Source organism: Staurois parvus, unplaced genomic scaffold, assembly GCF_062004578.1.
Source record: "Staurois parvus isolate SC_StPar_1 unplaced genomic scaffold, SC_StPar_1.0 ptg000209l, whole genome shotgun sequence".
Lineage (NCBI taxonomy): Eukaryota > Metazoa > Chordata > Amphibia > Anura > Ranidae > Staurois > Staurois parvus.
This window is the reverse complement of record NW_028318005.1, coordinates 1971585-1991365: the sequence shown is the minus strand read 5'-3', so window position 1 is coordinate 1991365 and position 19781 is coordinate 1971585. Positions and strand designations below refer to the sequence as shown.

Here is a 19781-nt window from a genome sequence, read left to right as displayed (position 1 = left end):
AGAAGCATCAGGTCTCCTGCCCTGCCAAGACACAGCTCCCAGTGTGTGACAGACCTATGTAAATCTAGGATTGGATGGACAGAAATATAAGGACTTTGGCCTGTTAATTAACTCCACTATATGTGTTTCATCTGTGTGTTAGCTGTTTGCCTGGAGTTCATTATTAATGCAGATGTTAACCCAAATGGAGAAGTTCTGCTTTTCTACCTCCTCCATCCTCTACCACTCTTGGACACTTTTATATTTGGGGGGGGGCAGATACCTAGTTTTGGTAGGTACCTGCTCCCACTTCCACCTGGATAGCCCTGGCAATCTGAGTGGAAGTTTGCCCCCACTCTTTGCCGGCAGCCATCTGGAACACATCACAGGTCCCAGAAGGCTGCAAGACCATTCACAAAGTGCCGTGCAGTTCGTGCATGCGCAGTGGGAACCCTGCTGTGAAAGAGTCACGGCCGACCTCCCAAAGTAAAGGGGACCCAAAGATGAGGATGGCGCTGGATCCCTGGACAGGTAAGTGTCCTTTTATTAAAAGTATTGGTAGCTGTTGATTTTTATTTTTTTTTTGGGGGAGCTGAAGCTCCTCTTTAATGTTAATGTTTATCTTAACTTATGACAAATATATAGTTGCTGTTAAGAATAATGAAATAAATGGCGAGGTAATTAGAATGAATATAAAGCTTTTATTAATGCATTTTTAAAATGACAAAGAGCAAAAGAAATATTAAAAGAGAGCAAGATAGAACACGAAAGTCTTTCAAAGCCATTTTCTTGTATCACCTTTTTCCATAAAACATGATGTCAATGTTCTGCAAAAATAGTCTGAAACAGTTTAATAATAGAGCTTCTAAATCACTATTTCTTAAAATATTTCTATTAACAATATAAATATATTTTACTTCCTAGTAACAAATTCATACTAACTGTGTGGCTGTAGTGCCACGGTCAATGAAGCAAGGTACAATGGATTTATGAATTATGTACAATGGACAACATGCAAGCATGATTTGGCCCCTATGATACTGGTAAACATTTGACAGAAAAAGAATTTTACACATACTTCCCAAGTCAGTAAAATATAAATACACAAGAAAGGAGTGCTGTACCCTCAATTAAATAAATATTCAACACAACACAACGTACAGCAGTATTAAACATAAAGGCAAACATTTACTATATTGCAGCTTACCAACTCTTAGATGTGATGGCCGCATTCATTTTCTTTTTTAAGCTTTCTTTCCTTTATATATACATTGTGATCCAGCCAGTAAGTTTGTTGTTTTTCAATACAACAAGCTCTCTTGCAGATTGTATCAATTACAGGGATGAGAAAAACCATTTATCACTGGCAGGGGTGCTTATAATGATTGGCTTTTATGTAAAATCTTTATCCCAAAAGAAAAAAAACTGTTACTGTAACTGGAGTTTAGCTTTAATTAGTTAGTGTTTCTAAATCTGCTAGTACATCTAACTCTCCCCTTCCCCTAGACTGATAATGCTGCTGTCCAAATGTGCAGCCTGCGCTCCTTCATCCAGTGTGTAGGCACTCTAATACAGGAGGTGTGTTAATGGCCAGATCACCAGGTGAAAACAGAGGAAAAAAGCCTAATAGAAAACAAACGCAGCCACCACAACTAATGATTGGTAAGTTGTGATATATTACATTTTTGGTTTTGTGTTCAATACAGTTTTAAACTGGAATAAGTCTTTGAACTAATTTGATATGAAACAGTAAAGGATGAGATCTAGCTTTGACTTAAAGGTAAACACCAGGAAACTTGAAAATTCTCTCTTGCAGTGGGACTGCACCCATGTGGCAAGGGTTAACTGTTTGTCTAGGTCTAGCAGACATGGAAAGGTAGATTGACTTACCCAAACCCCGGGACTACTAAACCGGTCCCCACTGGGTATTCTCCCTCCAGCATTCTAAGGTCCTGACCTCATGGGCAGCACAATGGCTAAACGGTTAGCACTTCCACCTGGCAGTACTCGGGTCGTTGGTTCAAACCCCCACCACAGCACCACCTGCCTGGAGTTTGCATGTTCTCCCTGTGCCTGCGTGGGTTTCCTCCAGGTACTCTGGTTTCCTCCCACACTCCAAAGACATGCTGGTAGGTTAATTGGCTCCTGTCTAAATTTGGGCCTAGTATGTGTATGAATGAATGTGAGTTAGGGACCTTAGATTTTACGCCCCTTGAGGGTTAGGGACTGATGTGAATGTACAATATATATGTAAAAGGGCTGCGTAAATTGACGGCGCTATATAAGTACCTGAAATAAATAAATCAGAAGCAGAGACAGGGTCCATAGCCCTGCATTGGAAGTGAGCACACAGAGGAACAGTCCACCACCGCAGCACGGGAAAGCATCTGCTGGTGGAGTGGAGGATCATGAAAGTAAGGGCTCGTTCACACTTGACTGTTTTACCAACGCTTGCCAAGCGTTGGTCCGGCATTTGCGGAGCGTTTTTTAACGCTCCGCAAACGCCGCATGCGCGGTTTAGCGGAGGTTGCTAGGCGTTTGCCGAGCGTTAAAAAACGCCCCACAAATGCCTATAATGCAGTTTGAATGGTGTAACCACTCTGCAAACGCCCCGCAAACGCGTCGCAACCGCACCGCAAACGCCGGCCGGGTGTTTGCGGAGCAGCACCATAGACTAGAATAGGAGGCTTCAATGCCTCCTGACTTGACCAGAGGCGTCCGTTTTGCCACGACGCAACGCAACCGCTCCCGTTAGAACAGCACCATGTGCTGTAATGTGCAGAATTGGCAGAGGCATTTGGGAAGCGGTAAAAATGCTTCCCAAACGCCTCTCTGCCACCTGCACACAACGCTAGTGTGAACGTAGTCTAAGAGTGATTTTACTATCCCCTACAGCAGCTAACTCTTGCAGTGCAAGGGAGAATTTTCAGATTTCCCAGAGCTGGGCTTTAATGACTAAACAGCTATGTTTAGTTTCAAAAAGGTAACCATTCCTTGGTGCCACATTTCTGTTCATGCATACCCACCTGTGCATTTTCAAGGTAGCTGTTCTGCCCTTAATAGTTTGGCTACTAACCTAATGCCCCTACACACGATAAGAAAATTGTACGAAAAATTTCACAGAACCACTGATCGAATGATTTTCTCTTCGTTGATGAGCAGGATGTTTTAACCGATAATGATATTGTAAACGAAAAAATCCGGTTGAACAACAGTGAAAAATGTTGTTGCTTTGCATACGAATGACTGATTTTCTATGCGGTGGTATGACGGTCCTACAAAAAAAATCTATCAAGCGCTATCACGCGTGAGCGGAAACAGAAGATGACTCGGATGTTTATGTCCAAGGAATCTTCGTAAACATGAACGAAAAATCCAAATGTTAAAAGTAGATTGGCCTAAAGAGATCATGAAACCAGAATTCTCCATATTATATTTTTATGTATCACTATTTATGTATATAATGTAATAAACTATATTATACTCATTTCTGTTAATTGTTGTGTATATCGCTCTTTCTGGCCGGAAGGGCGTGGCTACAAGGTCACACACACTGCATCACTTCCACTTGTACGGAAGATGTCAACACTACGTATTGCCCGACGAATGATTTTTTTTTAGATTGGTTAATGTGGGCCACGATTTCGAACGCCTCTCGGTCGTCGGATGACTGATCGGTTGGTTTTCTAATTGTGTATTCCCACCTTAACCCTGTAGTGTTTTTCTAAGACTTCAATAGCAAAGTTCTCTGTATTGCCATGGGTATTGGAATACAAATCATAATACACTTCTTGAATGTTACCTTTTTATAACGGTGAGCTCAAACACCCCATAGTCACTGTACAGAACTGGCTTAGGTTATGGACATTACAGTCTTCTACAAACTTTACAAAACAGTAAAAACAGCTTCACAAATTATCAATTTCTCAATACTTCTGGAAGTAAAAAAAAAACAACTATCCTATTGCATGGTATGAATAGCAGGGAAACACCTTCCAGTGACTATGTTTTTCATCTCCACCCTGTATAGGTTTAAAGTGTTACTAAACCCAGGACCCTGCATTCACTATATCTGGTCTCCCGGGACCCTGCATTTACTATATCTGGTCTCCCGGGACCCTGCATTCACTATATCTGGTCTCCCGGGACCCTGCATTCACTATATCTGGTCTTCCGGGACCCTGCATTCACTATATCTGGTCTCCCAGGACCCGGCATTCACTATATCTGGTCTCCCGGGACCCGGCATTCACTATATCTGGTCTCCCAGGACCCGGCATTCACTATATCTGGTCTCCCGGGACCCTGCATTCACTATATCTGGTCTCCCCGGACCCTGCATTCACTAAATCTGGTCTCCCACAGTACATGGAGCATGGAAATGCAATTATGTTACTGCTGTTAATTATGCTGCTAATTATTTTAACTGCTAGAGGTAACAATAGATACACATAGGAGGAGGTTTACAAAAACTGGTGCAACTCAGAATCTGGAGCAGCTGTGCATTGTACCCAATCAGCTTCAGCTTGTTCAATAAAGCTTTGGCAATAAAACCTGGAAGCTGACTGGTTTCTGTGCAGAGCTGCACCAGATTTTGCACTCTCCAGTTTTAGTAAATAACCCCCATAGTCAGCAAAATCTGTACACAATTAGCCTTGGGTTTATATTTAAAAACATAACAGGAGAGTGTTTAATTTCTACAAATAGAAGGCACAGGACATCCAAGAGAAGTTAAAAGTCACAGTGGAAATTAAATGGTCAGAGAAGCACGTATTACCATTGGAAGATTTCCCCTCTCTTCCCATTCTGATGAATTTCTATCACTTTTGTTTTACCAAGATAAAAAGTTAATGTGAATCTCCGCAGCGGGGACAGACCCAGTAATAAAACCAATATTTCCTCATTATTTTAATTAAATAAAAATGGTTTTAGATATACACTATATTGCCAAAAGTATTGGGACACCCCTCCAAATCATTGGATTCAAGTGTTCCAATCACCTCCATGGTCACAGGTGTATAAAATCAAGCACCTAGGCATGCAGACTGCTTCTACAAACATTTGTGAAAGAATGGGTCGCTCTCAGGAGCTCAGTGAATTAAAGCGTGGTAGCGTGATAGGTTGTCACCTGTGCAATAAGTCCATCCATCAAATTTCCTTCCTACTAAATATTCCACGGTCAACTGTTAGTGATATTATAACAAAGTGGAAGCAACTGGGAACAACAGAAACTCAGCCATGAAGTGGTAGGCCATGTAACATGACAGAGCGGGAGCGCACAGTGCACAGAAGTCGCCAACTGTCTGCAGAGTCAATAGCTAAAGACCTCCAAACTTCATGTGGTTATCAGATTAGCACAACAACAGTGCATAGAGAGCTTCATGGAATGGGTTTCCATGGCTGAACAGCTGCATCCAAGCCGTACATCACCAAGTGCAATGCAAAGCGTCAGATGCAGTCGTGTAAAGCACGCCACCACTGGACTCTAGAGCAGTGGAGACGTGTTCTCTGGAGTGACAAATCACACTTCTCTGTCTGACAATCCAATGGACATGTCTGGATTTGGCAGTTGCCAGAAGAATGGCACTTGCCTGACTGCATTGTGCCAAGTGTAAAGTTTGGTGGAGGGGGATTATGGTGTCGGGTTGTTTTTCAGGGGTTGGGCTTGGCCCCTTAGTTCCAGTGAAGGGAACTCTTAAGGTGTCAGCATACCAAGACATTTTGAACAATTTAATGCTCCCAACTTTGTGGGAACAGTTTGGGGATGGCCCCTTCCTGTTCCAACATGACTGCGCACCAGTGCACAAAGCAAGGTCTCTACAGACATGGATGAGCAAGTTTGGCTGGACTGCACAGAGTCCTGACCTCAACCCAATAGAACGCCTTTGAGGTGAATTAGAGCGGAGACCGCGAGCCAGGCCTTCTCGTCATCAGTGCCTTACCTCACAAATGCACTTCTAGAAGAATGGTCAAACACTCCCATAGACACACTCCTAAACCTTGTGGACAGCCTTCCCAGAAGAGTTGAAGCTGTTATAGCTGCAAAGGGTGGGCCAGCTCAGTATTGAACCCTACGGACTAAGACTGGGATGCCATTAAAGTTCATGTGCATGTAAAGGCAGGCGTCCCAATACTTTTGGCAATATAGTGTACTTTCACCCTTTTTGCTGCCACAGAAATTTAAGCATTTTTTGAACACATGTGAAAGTGCACATTTTAGGCCTGAAGATTAGTTTAAACCCTCAAAACATGTTAGACTTCCAAAACCTTTAAATTTCATCAGCATGATGAAATGATGACCCTAGAACTACTGCTCTCCTTCCAGCATATTTGGTGTGATCTAATATATGTAGCCCAATCATCGTTGTCATCCTTGGGCTAACCCAGTGTTTCTCAACTCCAGTCCTCATGGACCCCCAACAGGTCGTGTTTTCAGGATTTCCATTATTTTGCACAGGTGATTTGATCAGTTTCACTGCCTTAGTAATTACCACAGCTGTTTCATCTGAGGGAAATCCGGAAAACATGACCTGTTGGGGGTCCATGAGGACTGGAGTTGAGAAACACTGCGCTAACCCGACAGGTGTGTTTACATAGCATGTGCGTGTTGTAGGAGCAGGGGAGGGGAAATGTTAACTTTTTTTTTGCTTTTGTGTGACTTAAAGTTGTTAAACTTTCTTTTTTACACAACTATGGCTGACAACTGTAATAGCATATTAGACATGACAGGTCCTCTTTAATGAGACGTCAGTACGAATGAACAGTGTTCCATCATGCATACAAATATAATACACCGATAACAATGAAGTTTGCCACAAAATAATTAACAGTTAAGGCAAAACGCATATTCCAATTAGATCGAGGGTAAGTGTATATCGCCTAACCAACATAATAAAGACTATACAGAATAGAGGAAAAGGAATAGGGAAAGCAAAGAAAAGAGTAGAAGAGAGGGTCAAAATGAGGGACATTAAGGCACAGAGATGTATTGAATCCATGGGTTCCATGTGTTATCAAATTTTTTCGAACTATTATGCAGGATACAGGTGAGTTTGTCATTAACCATAATCCAGCTTAGTTTCTTTTTAACATAGTCAAGTGGAATGGCTGACTGCTTCCAATGTCTAGCTATAGTAATTCTCGCTGCCAGAAACATGTAGGTGATCAACTTATGGGATTTCTTGGGAGCATTATCTGGAAATTTATGAAAGAGCACCGTCCGGTCACTGAATACTAAATTGAACATGCAAATCCAAAATCTAGTTACAAATGGATGTTGCCACCAGATGTGATACATAGACCCCACCTAAAGATGTTATACTTACCTGTTGTGTGCAATGATATTGCACAGAGCAGTCCCTTACCTCCTCTTTGGTGGTCCCCTGCTGGAGCTGTCGGCTCCTTCCTTATCCAAGTGCCCCCTTAGCAAGCTAAGGTGCTAAGGGGGCACCCGTGAATACACACTCTTGAGTCAGACTGTTTGGGTCTGTAGACACATACAGCACCGACAAGGCATGCCCCCAACTCCCTCCTTACAAGAGTTTGACTGACAGCAGCTGGTGCCTATGAATCCCACTGCCCTCAGTATCCCCTGTGAGAACAAGAAGAGAGAAAAGCGGTGTTGCAGCAGAGATAGCAATAGATTTGTTTATGGAGGGGGATGAGTAGAATGGTTAGTGGGGCATTTTTTACCTTAATGCAGGGAATGCAGTAGGCTAAAAAAATATTTTGACTTTTGAATCACTGTAATTCACCAGAAGGACAATCAGTGAACAGATGTTTGCTGATCTGTCTCCGCTATACCTGCCAATACCAGCCATACCCTCCCTGGACCTGCAGGAGTGACAGCGGAGCCTGGAATACAGAGCATTCAGGAGTATGTTTAAATGCCCATGCTGCCACTGACATAAGACTTCTATTGGTGCCAACGAAAGAGTTAAAATGCGACTGAAGGTTCCTGTAGGACACAACCCTTCCCAGATGCTGCAGCTCACAGTAGAAGGTGGGAGGATCTTAGCAAGAGAGACAGGGCTGTCAATCCAGAGAGCAGTGGGCAGGAGTAGGCGTGGCCAGGTGCTGATTGACAGGCTACAAGTGAAAATGTTAATAGCCATACCCCTTGAAACTATAGTGTGAGAAGGCACAGCCTACACAAGGGTGACCACTCTGCTCTGCATTCAAGAGTAGTGCAGCACTGTTGCCACACCATCACATAAAGCTGTATCAGTTAGACTTTATTGGCAGAATCAACAGGTATAAGAGGAACTTTGCAAAGGAACTTAGGATGCACTCTCACTACGCACGAGTTTGATCCCCTTCCCCCACTTCTCTGCTGGTCTGCACTCACACTGGGCTATAAGCAGGTTTTCTTGGGCACACATACAGTTGTGTTCAAAATAATAGCAGTGTGTTGAAAAAAGTGAATAAAGCTCAAAATCCTTCTAATAGCTTTTATTTCCATACACACAAATGCATTGGGAACACGACACATTCTATTCCAAATCAAAAATAGATCAAATTTGTGTTGTTCCTCTAAAAAAATTGAAGAAAAATGAATATTAGACTGTTAAAAAAAATAGCGTTTGTATTCTTCTTTACAAACTCAAACATTCACTATATAAACTGAAAAATGTTTGAAGATTTTGCTTTCCTTTGAATCACTTAATTAATATTTAGCTGTATAAGCACTGTTTCTGAGAACTGCTGTACATCTGTGTTGCATGGAGTCAACCAACTTCTGGCACCTGTGAACAGGTATTCCAGCCCAGGATGATTGGACTACATTCCAAAGTTCTTCTCAATTTCTTGGTTTTGCCTCAGAAACTGCATTTTTGATGTCACCCCACAAGTTTTCTATTGAATTAAGATCCGGGGATTGGGCTGGCCACTCCATAACGTCAATCTTGTTGGTCTGGAACCAAGATGTTGCACGTTTACTGGTGTGTTTGGGGTCGTTGTCTTGTTGGAACACCCATTTCAAGGGCATTTCCTCTTCAGCATAAGGCAGCATGACCTCTTCAAGTATTCTGATGTATTCAAACTGATCCATGATCCCTGGTATGCAATAAATAGGCTCAAAACCGTAGTATGAGAAACATCCCCATATAATGATGCTTGCGCAACCATGCTTCACTGTCTTCACAGTGTACTGTGGCTTGAATTCAGTGTTTGGGGGTCGTCTAACAAACTGTCTCCGGCCACTAGACCCAAAAAGAACAATCTTACTTTCATCAGTCCACAAAATGTTGCGCCATTTCTCTTTAGGCCAGTCAATGTGCTCTTTGGCAAATTGTATCCTCTTCAGCACATGTCTTTTTTTCAACAGTGGGACTTTGCGGGGGCTTCTTGCAGATAGCTTGGCTTCACATAGGCGTCTTCTAATTGTAACAGTACTCACAGGTAACTTTAGACCTTCTTTGATCTTCATGGAGCTGATTGTTGGCTGAGTCCTTGCCATTTTGGCTATTCTTCTATCCATTCGAATGGTATTTTTTCACTTTCTTCCACGTCTTTCAGGTTTTGGTTGCCATTTTAAAGCATTTGCGATCATTTTAGCTGAGCAGCCTTCTTTATATGTTTTCCCCTCTCCAATCAACTTTTTAATCAAGGTACGCTGTTCTTCTGAACAATGTCTGGAACGACCCATTTTCCTCAGAATTTCAGAGAGAAATGCACTGTAACCAGCATGTACAACATTTGCTGCCTTCCTTCCTTAAATAAGGGCAATAATTGCCACCTGTTTTTCAAAGAATGAATGACCTCACTAATAGAACTCCACACTGCTATTATTTTGAACATGCCCCTTTCAACTAGTGATTCAATTACACAGAATCAGCAGCATGCATGTCATGACTGTTGAGTCTGTTGGATTTCTATTACTCTACTACACCTGCTAGTAAATTATTTGCCATGTAGAAATATCATTTCTACCAAAAACAGTAATTGATCAGGTTAGTGATGTCTGACTGCTATTATTTTGAACACAACTGTACATAATCACCTCCGCCAATCAGACCACGGTGATCCCTGCTTCTATGCTCATTGATCTATGGAGAGTTCTGTTCTCAGGTGCAATTTGCGCTCACACTGGAGCGCACTAGACCAGACCACAGTGAACCGTGCCCTCGACCACCTCTTCCAAGTGGTCCCAGGTATGGTATCATTCCCAGGCATGGTTTGAAGCACTCAAATTGGCCAAATGAGCTGGACCAAGGAGATGAACCGTGCCCGGGCATGGGTAAAATTGACAGTGTGAGTACACTCTATGAAAAAACTATGAAAGCAGAAACCCTTTTAAATGCTGCATCACATTTTTTTTTTAAATTGGAGGCCATAGTTCTTTAAACTTTATGTGTTGGTTTGCCTTAATGTACAAAGCTATACCTACCACAAACTTCGTTGCCCCCTCTCCCAAAGACAATTTATTATAAATATACCTTTTAAAATACTGTTTAGTGGAGAACAATTCAGAATTGAGATAACTGTACATGAACTGCAAAGTGGCAGAGCAGGCTGTGGCTATAGTAATGCCTAAGATATATTGCTATTGATTAAGCTCTAAAAAAGTAAGAAAATATCAGCCCTTGTTTCAAAAATGTACACCCTTGGGGTTTATATTGCCTGTACATAATGCTTATATGAAAAATGCAAAAATAGTGATTTAGCCACAAAGAATTTAAAGTGGAACCCCAGCCAAATATTATTTTTTTTTAGTTTTGGGTAGTTTGAGAATGGATTGGAACATCTGTCAGGTTTTTATTGCTATCTTTGTTCCTTTTGTTTCCCACGGGTGATGAGCTCTGGTGTATTTGGAAGCTTTTCTGAACCCACGTGGCCAAGCCTGCCAGGAAACTGTCACCTGTAATGGACCAATCATCTGCAGCGGGGGAAACTATTGGCCCATTATAGTGACAACTTCCACATGGCCACATGGGTTCAAAAGAACATCCAAAATTCTTCTCTATTTCCTGCCACTTTCTGCCTTTGTGACACAAGAGAATAAAGGGAAAATTATTCTACAGGAACACAAAAAGCAAAAAAAGCTCATATAGGTTCTAACTTTTCATCCCGCTCCAAATATAAGTGAACTGGGCAAGCGTGATGGTTTTGCAAAGAAAAAAACTGGATTATTACTTTTCTTATTATGCACAGTGGGGTGTGTTCGTAGCACAATGGTCAAGCTATGGGCTTGTCACCCCAGATGTTCTCTTTAAAATACAGTGGTCCTCTCTGATACTCTGTTCATATCTTGGTCTACCAAGCACTTCAAATAACAATAAGAAAGGGATCCTCTCGTTGTTTCCTAGGAAACTGTAGGAGATGTTGACTACAATGGAATAGAAGCCTTCCTTTTTTGTTGGAAATTCCCTTTTATTTACAGATCTTGTGCCTTTGCAACCCCTTCCACCCACTGACATCTTCTAATCCTGATCTCGCTCAGCTATATGATTGTCTTTGATCACAGAAGATTTCATAGTAGTAGGATAGGCTCTATGGTCAGGGGTTATCATAGCTTTATGACAGTCCTTGTGATCAGAAACAATGTTTAGCGTTGCCAAATCGCCCAAACACCAGGTGCGTTCAGATGACTAGCAATGCGAAGGGGAGACTAATAGAAGCTCATAGTCAGAAGGCCCCATTAACCCCTTCATTTTGGATCCACATCTTATCGCAAAAATATTATCTTAAAATACAATGAAACCAGCTGCAACATAAACAAATCAGTTTAAAAAAAAGATAAAGCATTACAAAAGCTAACATAATACAATTAGAAAACAAACAGTGCCATCTTACCCCTGGCTTACATCTGTGCGGTCATGCGGGCTAAGATTTGCATGGGCATGAGAGTCCATTCATTTGAATGGACTCCCGTGCCCCCAAACACGCAAGGAAGAAGACCCTGCACTACTTGTGAAATCCCAGCCCGCGCGAGAACCGAGGTTCCAAGTATGGTTGCGATTTCCAGTGCGGGAGGTGTGCCATTAAAATTAATGGGTCCTACATTCCTGTGTGGGTGGTGGGGCTGCAGGTATTTGTGCGGCTCCTGCAGTGGCACCACCCGCACAGATGTGAACCAGGCAGTAAAGTGGTTGTAAACCTCAGGCATGAACTGTGAGCAAAGCATATCCCTCTATAGTGTGTATTTGTCTTAGTTAAGAGCGCTAAGTGTCATTTCTGTCTGCCGCCTCATTCCTCTGTTATCAGCATGAATCACTAATAACAAGTTTTCCTGACACCAAGAGAAAAATGGTGACAGGGGATAGACCTCCAGCAGCATGGCACCCTCAGCTTTGTTCCTGTGAGCTGTGGAGGGGGCAGGGGTGTATTTACCACAAGGCAAACAAGGCATTTGCCTAGGGTGGCATTTTTCAGGGGGGCAGCAGCATTTTTTAGGGGGGCAGCGCCATCCCCCAAAAGAAGGAATGGAAGAAGGGACACACGGAGACCAGGTGGGAGCTGAAGGCTGCTTGATGGTGTATGCAGAGCCTGACTTTTGTCTCTGGGGATGTCCAGAGCTGTGAAGGTGATTGTCTTATCTCTTGCCAGGGTGGGTGGCGTGGGTTGCCAGTGTATGGGGGGCGATGGTAGTGGAAGGCTCTCTCGGGTGGGGCTGGGGGTGGGGGATGGAGTGTTGTTGCTCTCTTTGTGGGGGAGGGGGGTGTTGGTCGGTGTCACGGTCGGTGGAGGGGGCAATTTTTGTGTTGCCTAGGGCAGCATGAAACCTAAATACACCACTGGAAGGGGGGGGGGCATCTCTTCCCTCCAATCAGCTCTCAGAGCTCTCCACACTGAGCTCTGCAGAGAGTAACTGCAGCTCCCCACACCCTTTTTTCTGAACTCTCAGACAAGCTTATAAATTCAGCACTTTGAACAGATGTAGAGAAGAGAAGACTGCAGGTTAACAGGTATAATATGTATGTTGGAGGATTTGTTTCATCTCACTGTATGACCTGAAACCAGTCACTTTACTGGGTATAAATAAGGGTTTACAACCACTTTTAAGCTGGCTATACACTGATATACAGCACAATTATTCCACTGTGCCCCACCGGCTGTCAAAATACCGGAACAGCGGATGCATCTGACTAGACATACCAGCTTTTCAGCTAATAATTTTCTGCCTAGATCCCTTGATTTTTTAAAATGATGAATGTTGGGTGTAAGGCAGCTGGCAGGGCCACCCACTGAGTGAAGTTTGGATGGTTCATCAGGGAATGGCCAAAATTTTTACAATGTATGGCTAGCTTTAACTGTCTTACCTTCCTGCCCCATTCCACACCAATATTTAAGGTAAACCTGTACTGGGGGCAAATAATAGAAACAAATGTTAATGTTACAGCACAGGCATCATAAGGTGCCCCAGAATACCGTGATTATGATATCTCAGCACCCCACAGTGTCAAGACAGCTCTCAAAGTTCCTATACTCACAGTCCATTATTTGGAAGGACTTACGCTGGCCACACACGATACAAATTTCAGCTTGTTCCTGCTGAATCTGCCAGAATTCAAGCTGTGAGTGGCCAATGCCCAACTCTACAAAAGTCCATTTAAAAATTGACTTAGCCAGGTGGAAAAAATGTTGGCCAAACCATTACTGCTTTCTATCAATGATGTGCTGTGGCTGTCTACATATACCGCAATAACCAGCAGGGAAGATGCCTCCATCAACGCTGTTTAGCATGGATGGGGAATTGGTCAATTTCTTTCATTCATTCCACAGTGCTAAAAGAGAGAAATCTAAAAGTGTATGGCTAACTAAAGGTGAAACCCTGGACTGGTGATTGTTTGCTCAGGCACTTAGCATTGCCTTTCCTGTTCTACCATACCCAGATGGTTGGGCTTTTAGGACACCATGGCTGTTCTGGGGGGACTCAAGTATCATAATAAATAACTTCCATTGCACCTTCAGAGCATTTATTAGTAGTAGCCAAGGGGAACAGGAAAAAGTAACAAGTAATAACCAGTGCAATTCATAATTAGGCATATTTTTTAAAGTGTAACGTAATAAATTTTCAAATGTCAAAAAATAAAAACAATAAAACCAAGATAAGAGACTTGCCCCCTTAAAAAATAGAATCTACTCAGAGAATAAAGGTTATCTCTTCCTTTGCTCAAGTGGCACTATTATGGCATAGGGCAGTATGAAGCAGCATGCCTCACACTACAATGATCATTTCAGCTCCATTTACACTCTCATTGCTCTGTGAAGAGTGATCCACAGTAAATTGCTTTTCATGGAGTGGTGCAGGCACGGCGTACAGGTATTCAGGAATCAATACTGACACCTCCTGGATGCTTTTTTTTTTTTAATGTGAGACCTGAACAGGCTACTCGAACGGAATACTATCTAGGTGGTGGCAGTATTGATTCCTGAATACCTGTAACGTTAAGCCTAGCGTTTGGCCCCGTTCACTTGAATATGTTTTGTGAAGCGGTAGCACTACATGCCAAAGGTGTTAGGGGGAATCTTTTTTGCCACAGCGCACTGTGACATGGCATGTGGCATGTGTACACCCCCAATCGGATGCTTATGCAGCTTAAAGTGATTATAAACCTCAGACATGTAATATGAACAAAGCATATCCCTCTATAGTGTGTACTTGTCTAAATTAAGAGCACTAAGTGTCATTTCTGATTGCTGCTTCATTCCTCTGCTATCAGCATGAATCCACCAGGGAGGGACCTCCAGCAGATTGACAGCCTCAGCTCTGTTCCTGTGTGCTTTGTAAAAGGGGGGGGGGGTGTCCCTTCCCTCCAAACTGCTCTCACCTATCCTCACTGTGCTCTGTAGAGTGTAATTTCACTCTACAGCTCAGACAAGCTGTAAACATTCTGGACTTTGAATGACTGTAGAGAAAAAAGACTGCAGATAAACAGGTACAACAGATGCAGGATTTAATTAATCTCTGTGTATCACCTGAGGCCAGTCATCTTACTGGGTATACTGTATGTAAGGGTTTAACCCTTTGAGGACCAAGGGACGTATTTGTCCCATGTTTGTAATTGCGTATATCATCGGATAAAGATCATCGGATTAAGAACTTAAAACTCTTTTTTTTTTTGGTTTGAGTCAAAATATTGGTTCTTATCAACAAACAACAAATGGATCTAGCTTTTTGCCAATTATTTCATGAAATGGCTTAGTTACAGCAACTGAAGTGTACAAACTTTAAAAACAAAAAAATTGATTGTTTTGGCATTCCAAAACCTTACGGTCCTCAAAGGGTTAAAACCACTTTAAGAAGGGGCGATACAAATGCTTATCAAGCAACTATTTTTGCTTCCCTCAGCCGCAGATGTAAATTAGTGAAGATGTCGATCTCAATAGTGGCTAGAAGACAGGTACACTTTGCCTGGAGTATCCTCTAAATACCAGAAGATTTTAGTGTGTCATCTCTATTTCACAAATCTTAAAAGCAAGGGGTTTATTGCTTCTTTATAGAGCCACTACACTTTAAATGAAAACTGTAAGCAGAATAGTTTCCAGTCACAAAGACATATAAGTTTTCATGCCAGGACAGAAAATGATGCATTTTATATTGTGAAGTGTGCTGTTAAGTCCATTGTTCTGTTAGCTACCTTCTGGGCTGAAGCATGCTGCAAAAGTGACATTTGATAGTATTTTTCCATGGGAGGAAGTCAGCCGAATGGAAAATACTGTTCTTCATTATACCATCTTCAACACAGACAAACGTAGGGGGGAATTCCAGATTCCCGTCTTTGAACAAAAACAAGTTTTACATTTTGAAATTCTAAAACTATGCTTGCTTGCAAGGCACAAACACTTAAAACAACCTGTCGCAAAGCTAATAATTTAAACCAATTCATGGTAAAAAAAAAAAAAAAGCAAGAAGCAGAGATTATCTTCAGTTCAATATTTATGTCAAAATAGGCATGTAATTCAGAAATGTAAGCAGCTGAATTTATATGAAAATCCTGTTTTTTTAGAAAATGTCAAGCTTGGCCCCGCACCCTCCTGAGCCCTTTAATGTGATGGATGGCCTCACTGACCAACAGGAAGGATTTTTTTCTTTCACTTTGACATTGTAGCATAATTTCTAAACTTTTAGCATCTGAATTACAATTAAGCAGCAAAATAAAGTACAATAAAGGAAAATGAAACATAATTATTTTGACAGTCAATTGTAATTAGGTTTGTGATTCCTCCCAACAAATCACACTGTAGTTCCTCACTTTATTTTGCATGAGGATGTTATAAAAAGAAGGGGAGTTAATAGAAGAAAAATACAGAGGGTCTGATGAATGCAACATGTGCCATATAAAAAGTGCTGACCATAAAAACCAAAGAGAATGCTTATTGCAATCCTGGACAGAAAAAATGATGATCGGAAGCTGGCCAACAAGAAATGTTTCTAGCAGCAGATGTTGTCATCAATCAGCCCCTGACTGTATCTGTATAGGATAAACACATCATATGATTGTTACATTGTTAAAAAGTATCTAAACCCAAAAACAAAAATGTTATATACTGTAAGGTCCCTTCCACATAGGGAGGATACCGTTCAGCAGGTGATCAGTTCACAGATCCCCTGCAGATCGGAGCAGACCAGGCAGATGACGCATCTGTGTCCGCTCAGTTTATGCAGAGCGCACACGGACAGAGCCTACTCTACTCTATCGGCGAATACAGTAAATGGACTCTGATGTCTGTTTACACCTGACTACCCTCTGATCCAATCTGCCTAAACAGATGAGGATGGATTCCCTCCCATTTTTTTTTTTAGCAGACCGAATTGGACCCAGAGGTAGACAGGTGTAAGTCCGTTTACACCCATCTGTCCAAAGGGTGCATGGACCTGATCGGATCGCCTGTGTGAAAGGGACCTATTACAGCTTACCAGTCCTTAGGCCTCCTTCACATGGGGTAATTACATCCATGTCCTGTGCTGGGTCATGTTCCGCTGGCATGGGGATGCACAGGTGTTGCAAGCATCTCTATGCCGGCAGTCCCATTGTAGTCTAATGGGACTCATCAGCTGCACGGACACAGTCGCTGCTCCTGAATGCACTCATGGTGAGTACAAGGACACACATGCACACCACATGGATGGCATATTGGGATACACCGGTTGTGTCCATGCAGCCACTGCTTCCCAATAGACAATAAGATTTCTGGCACAGGGATGCACACAAAACCTTATATGTGGTGGCTGCATTAGCTTTCATTTTTTTTACTTTATTCTTACCCAGTGATCCTGTGAATAACACACTTCTTGCCCCTGAGTGGCTACACTCATTACTCTATTGTATTTCCGGGGGGAGTCATGGTTGGCCTTTATATGTTACATGATGGGCTGAGGATTGATTGATGAGGAATTGTGATTTAAAGTGGTTGTAAACCTCAGACATGAAATATGAACAAAGAATATAGTGTGTACTTGTCTCAATTAAAAGCACCAAGTGTCATTTCTGTCTGCTGCTTTGTTCTTCTGCTATCAGCATGAAACCACCAGGGAGAGACCTCAAGCAGATTGACAGCCTCAGCTCTGTTCCTGTGTGCTTTGTAAAAGGGGGGGGGAGTCCCTTCCCTTCCCTTCAAACTGCTCTCACCTATCCTCACTGTGCTCTATAGAGTGTAATTGCAGGTCCCCACCCTTTGTCACTTCTGCCAAGTTTTCCTGGCACCAAGAGAAAATGGGTGACGGGGAGGGACCTCCAGCAGATTAACAGTCTTAACTCTGTTCCTGTGTGCTGTGTGGAGGGGGGAGTGTCTCTTCTCTCCAATCAGCTCTCAGAACTCTCCTCACTGAGCTCTGCAGAGTCTAACCTCAGCTCACCGCCCCCTTTTTTCTGAACTCTCAGACAACCTGTAAATTCGCACTACAAACGGATGTAGAGAAGACTGCAGATAGACAGATACAACTTGTGTAGGAGGATCTGTGTCATCTCTGTATACTTCCTAAGGCCAGTCACTTCACTGGGCACATGTAAGGGTTTACAACCACTTTAAACAAGAACGGTATAGATGTTTGTGCTTTCTTTTCAGTTCATAGGAGATGACAAACACTTGCATTCCTGGCAAAATCAACAGATATGTTCTGTACTTTCTGAAAATGTTCATAGCCTTAAAATGAAACCAAATGCAGCCATCACACTGAAGGAATGATGAGCTCCAATATATTATATATTTGTTTTTAGGTTCAGATACTGTTTAATAATCTTAATCTTTCTGAAGGACAGTCCCTGGCCAAACAGGAGGTACTACACAACTTTGAAGCACCATGCCCTATTTTCCTACTACAGGAAAGTGTCCCGATTTTCCAGGCAATACTGGCAACAATGTTGGTATAGGCAACAACTCCACTTTTTCCTTCCTCCAATTTTATAGACTGTGCTGTAAAACAGAGACTGGTAAGAATGTAAAGCCTATGAGAGAATTTGGTTCAGTTTTTTTTTTGTCTTGAAAAGCATCCCTACCTGAAATGTTTTCTTTTGTAACTTCTATAAAGTATCGTACCGCAAAACATTATAAACATATGGCTGTCTGAATTCTACAGCTGGTCTGTCAAGGCTGGACCAGTCCTCCTCTGCTGAGAATCCTTCATACTGAATACAATAATCAGTTCACAGTGCATCTCTTGGACATGGTCTGCTAACTGGCAGCAGTATGCCCAAATCAGAGTGTAATAAATTAAACAGGAACATTCACAAATATTAACTACAAATATTAAACCAGACTTTGGAAACATATAAAGAATGCTGTAAAACACAGTGAACAAGGCTTTTTAGAGACAAGTAATAATTACAAAAGAGTTCGCTGAATATCAAGTCACCTAGAGGTTTCTACATTCTTTGTATTTGAAGCCCTTTGTGTAGCCAACACTTAAACACAAACCTCACAGGAAACGCACATGATGAGGTTCACGGAATTAAAACACATTTCAACATTGCAAGGCCAGGTCTGTGAGCCAGGGCCGCCCAAGTCTTGTCACGTCTATTTTCGGATATTCGTCAAGATGTGCTGAAAGATCGGTTTCAGAGTGTTGAAAACCACAGGGCCTTCCTTAGAACCTATTTTAACCTGCAAAACAAAGATTAATGGTGTTAGAAATCAGCTGAAACCAGGGGTGTAACATACACAACCGAGTTCCATAGAAAACGTATCACAGAGACCTCTGACCCTCCATACATTTTAAAGAGGACCTTAGCACTGGAGGTTGTGACCAAAAAAAAACAGCCAGAGGGCAAATGGCTAGTCACCATTGTTACCTATAGGCTTCCTGCAGAGAATCTTACCCTATTAGTGACCTACCATGCCTTGTTCTCCAAGGTGTCTCTGAATGGAGGCTTCCAAATAATCAGCACCCAGGTGTATGATGCACATAAAATCGTCTTTATTACATACCCATAGGGATACAAAGAGATCCAGTACACAAACAGATTCTGATGCATTTTCTCCCTTATGTGCCTCAGTTGTTAGTGACTACAGCTAAGGCCCATGAGGGTATTAAGTCAGTGTTTGTTTGTGTACTGGATCCCTTTGTACAAAAAAGTGGCAACCATCCCAACTTATAACAAGCCTTTGCAGTAACGCGCACATGGAAGGGCAATGCACATCACAAAGAAAAGATTTCCCAGCACACTTACCAGCCAGCCTGCAAAACAACCAAATTGACCATGTCTAACAAGTTACATTAAAACAGAGCGTTTTGTTTGCACACTGCACCCAATTCAACCAACTGTATCCCTTTGCATCCCTATGGGTATGTTATAAAGAAGATGGTATCATACACCCGCGTGCCAAACTTCGATTATTTGGATGTGTTTGCTGACAGCTTG

At 42.2% G+C, this 19781-nt stretch overlaps 1 protein-coding gene across 1 annotated transcript in view; it reads right to left on the bottom strand.

Moving 5' to 3' along the window:
- Window positions 1-660: 660 nt before the first annotated feature.
- The window catches only part of PTPDC1 (protein tyrosine phosphatase domain containing 1), an 85742-nt gene continuing 66621 nt past the window's right edge, over window positions 661-19781 (bottom strand). The window contains exon 9 of the mRNA XM_089678688.1: window positions 661-19023. Within this exon, the coding sequence (XP_089534814.1) occupies window positions 18937-19023 (87 nt within the window). The 3' untranslated portion in view covers window positions 661-18936. The remainder of the gene's footprint in view (window positions 19024-19781) is intronic.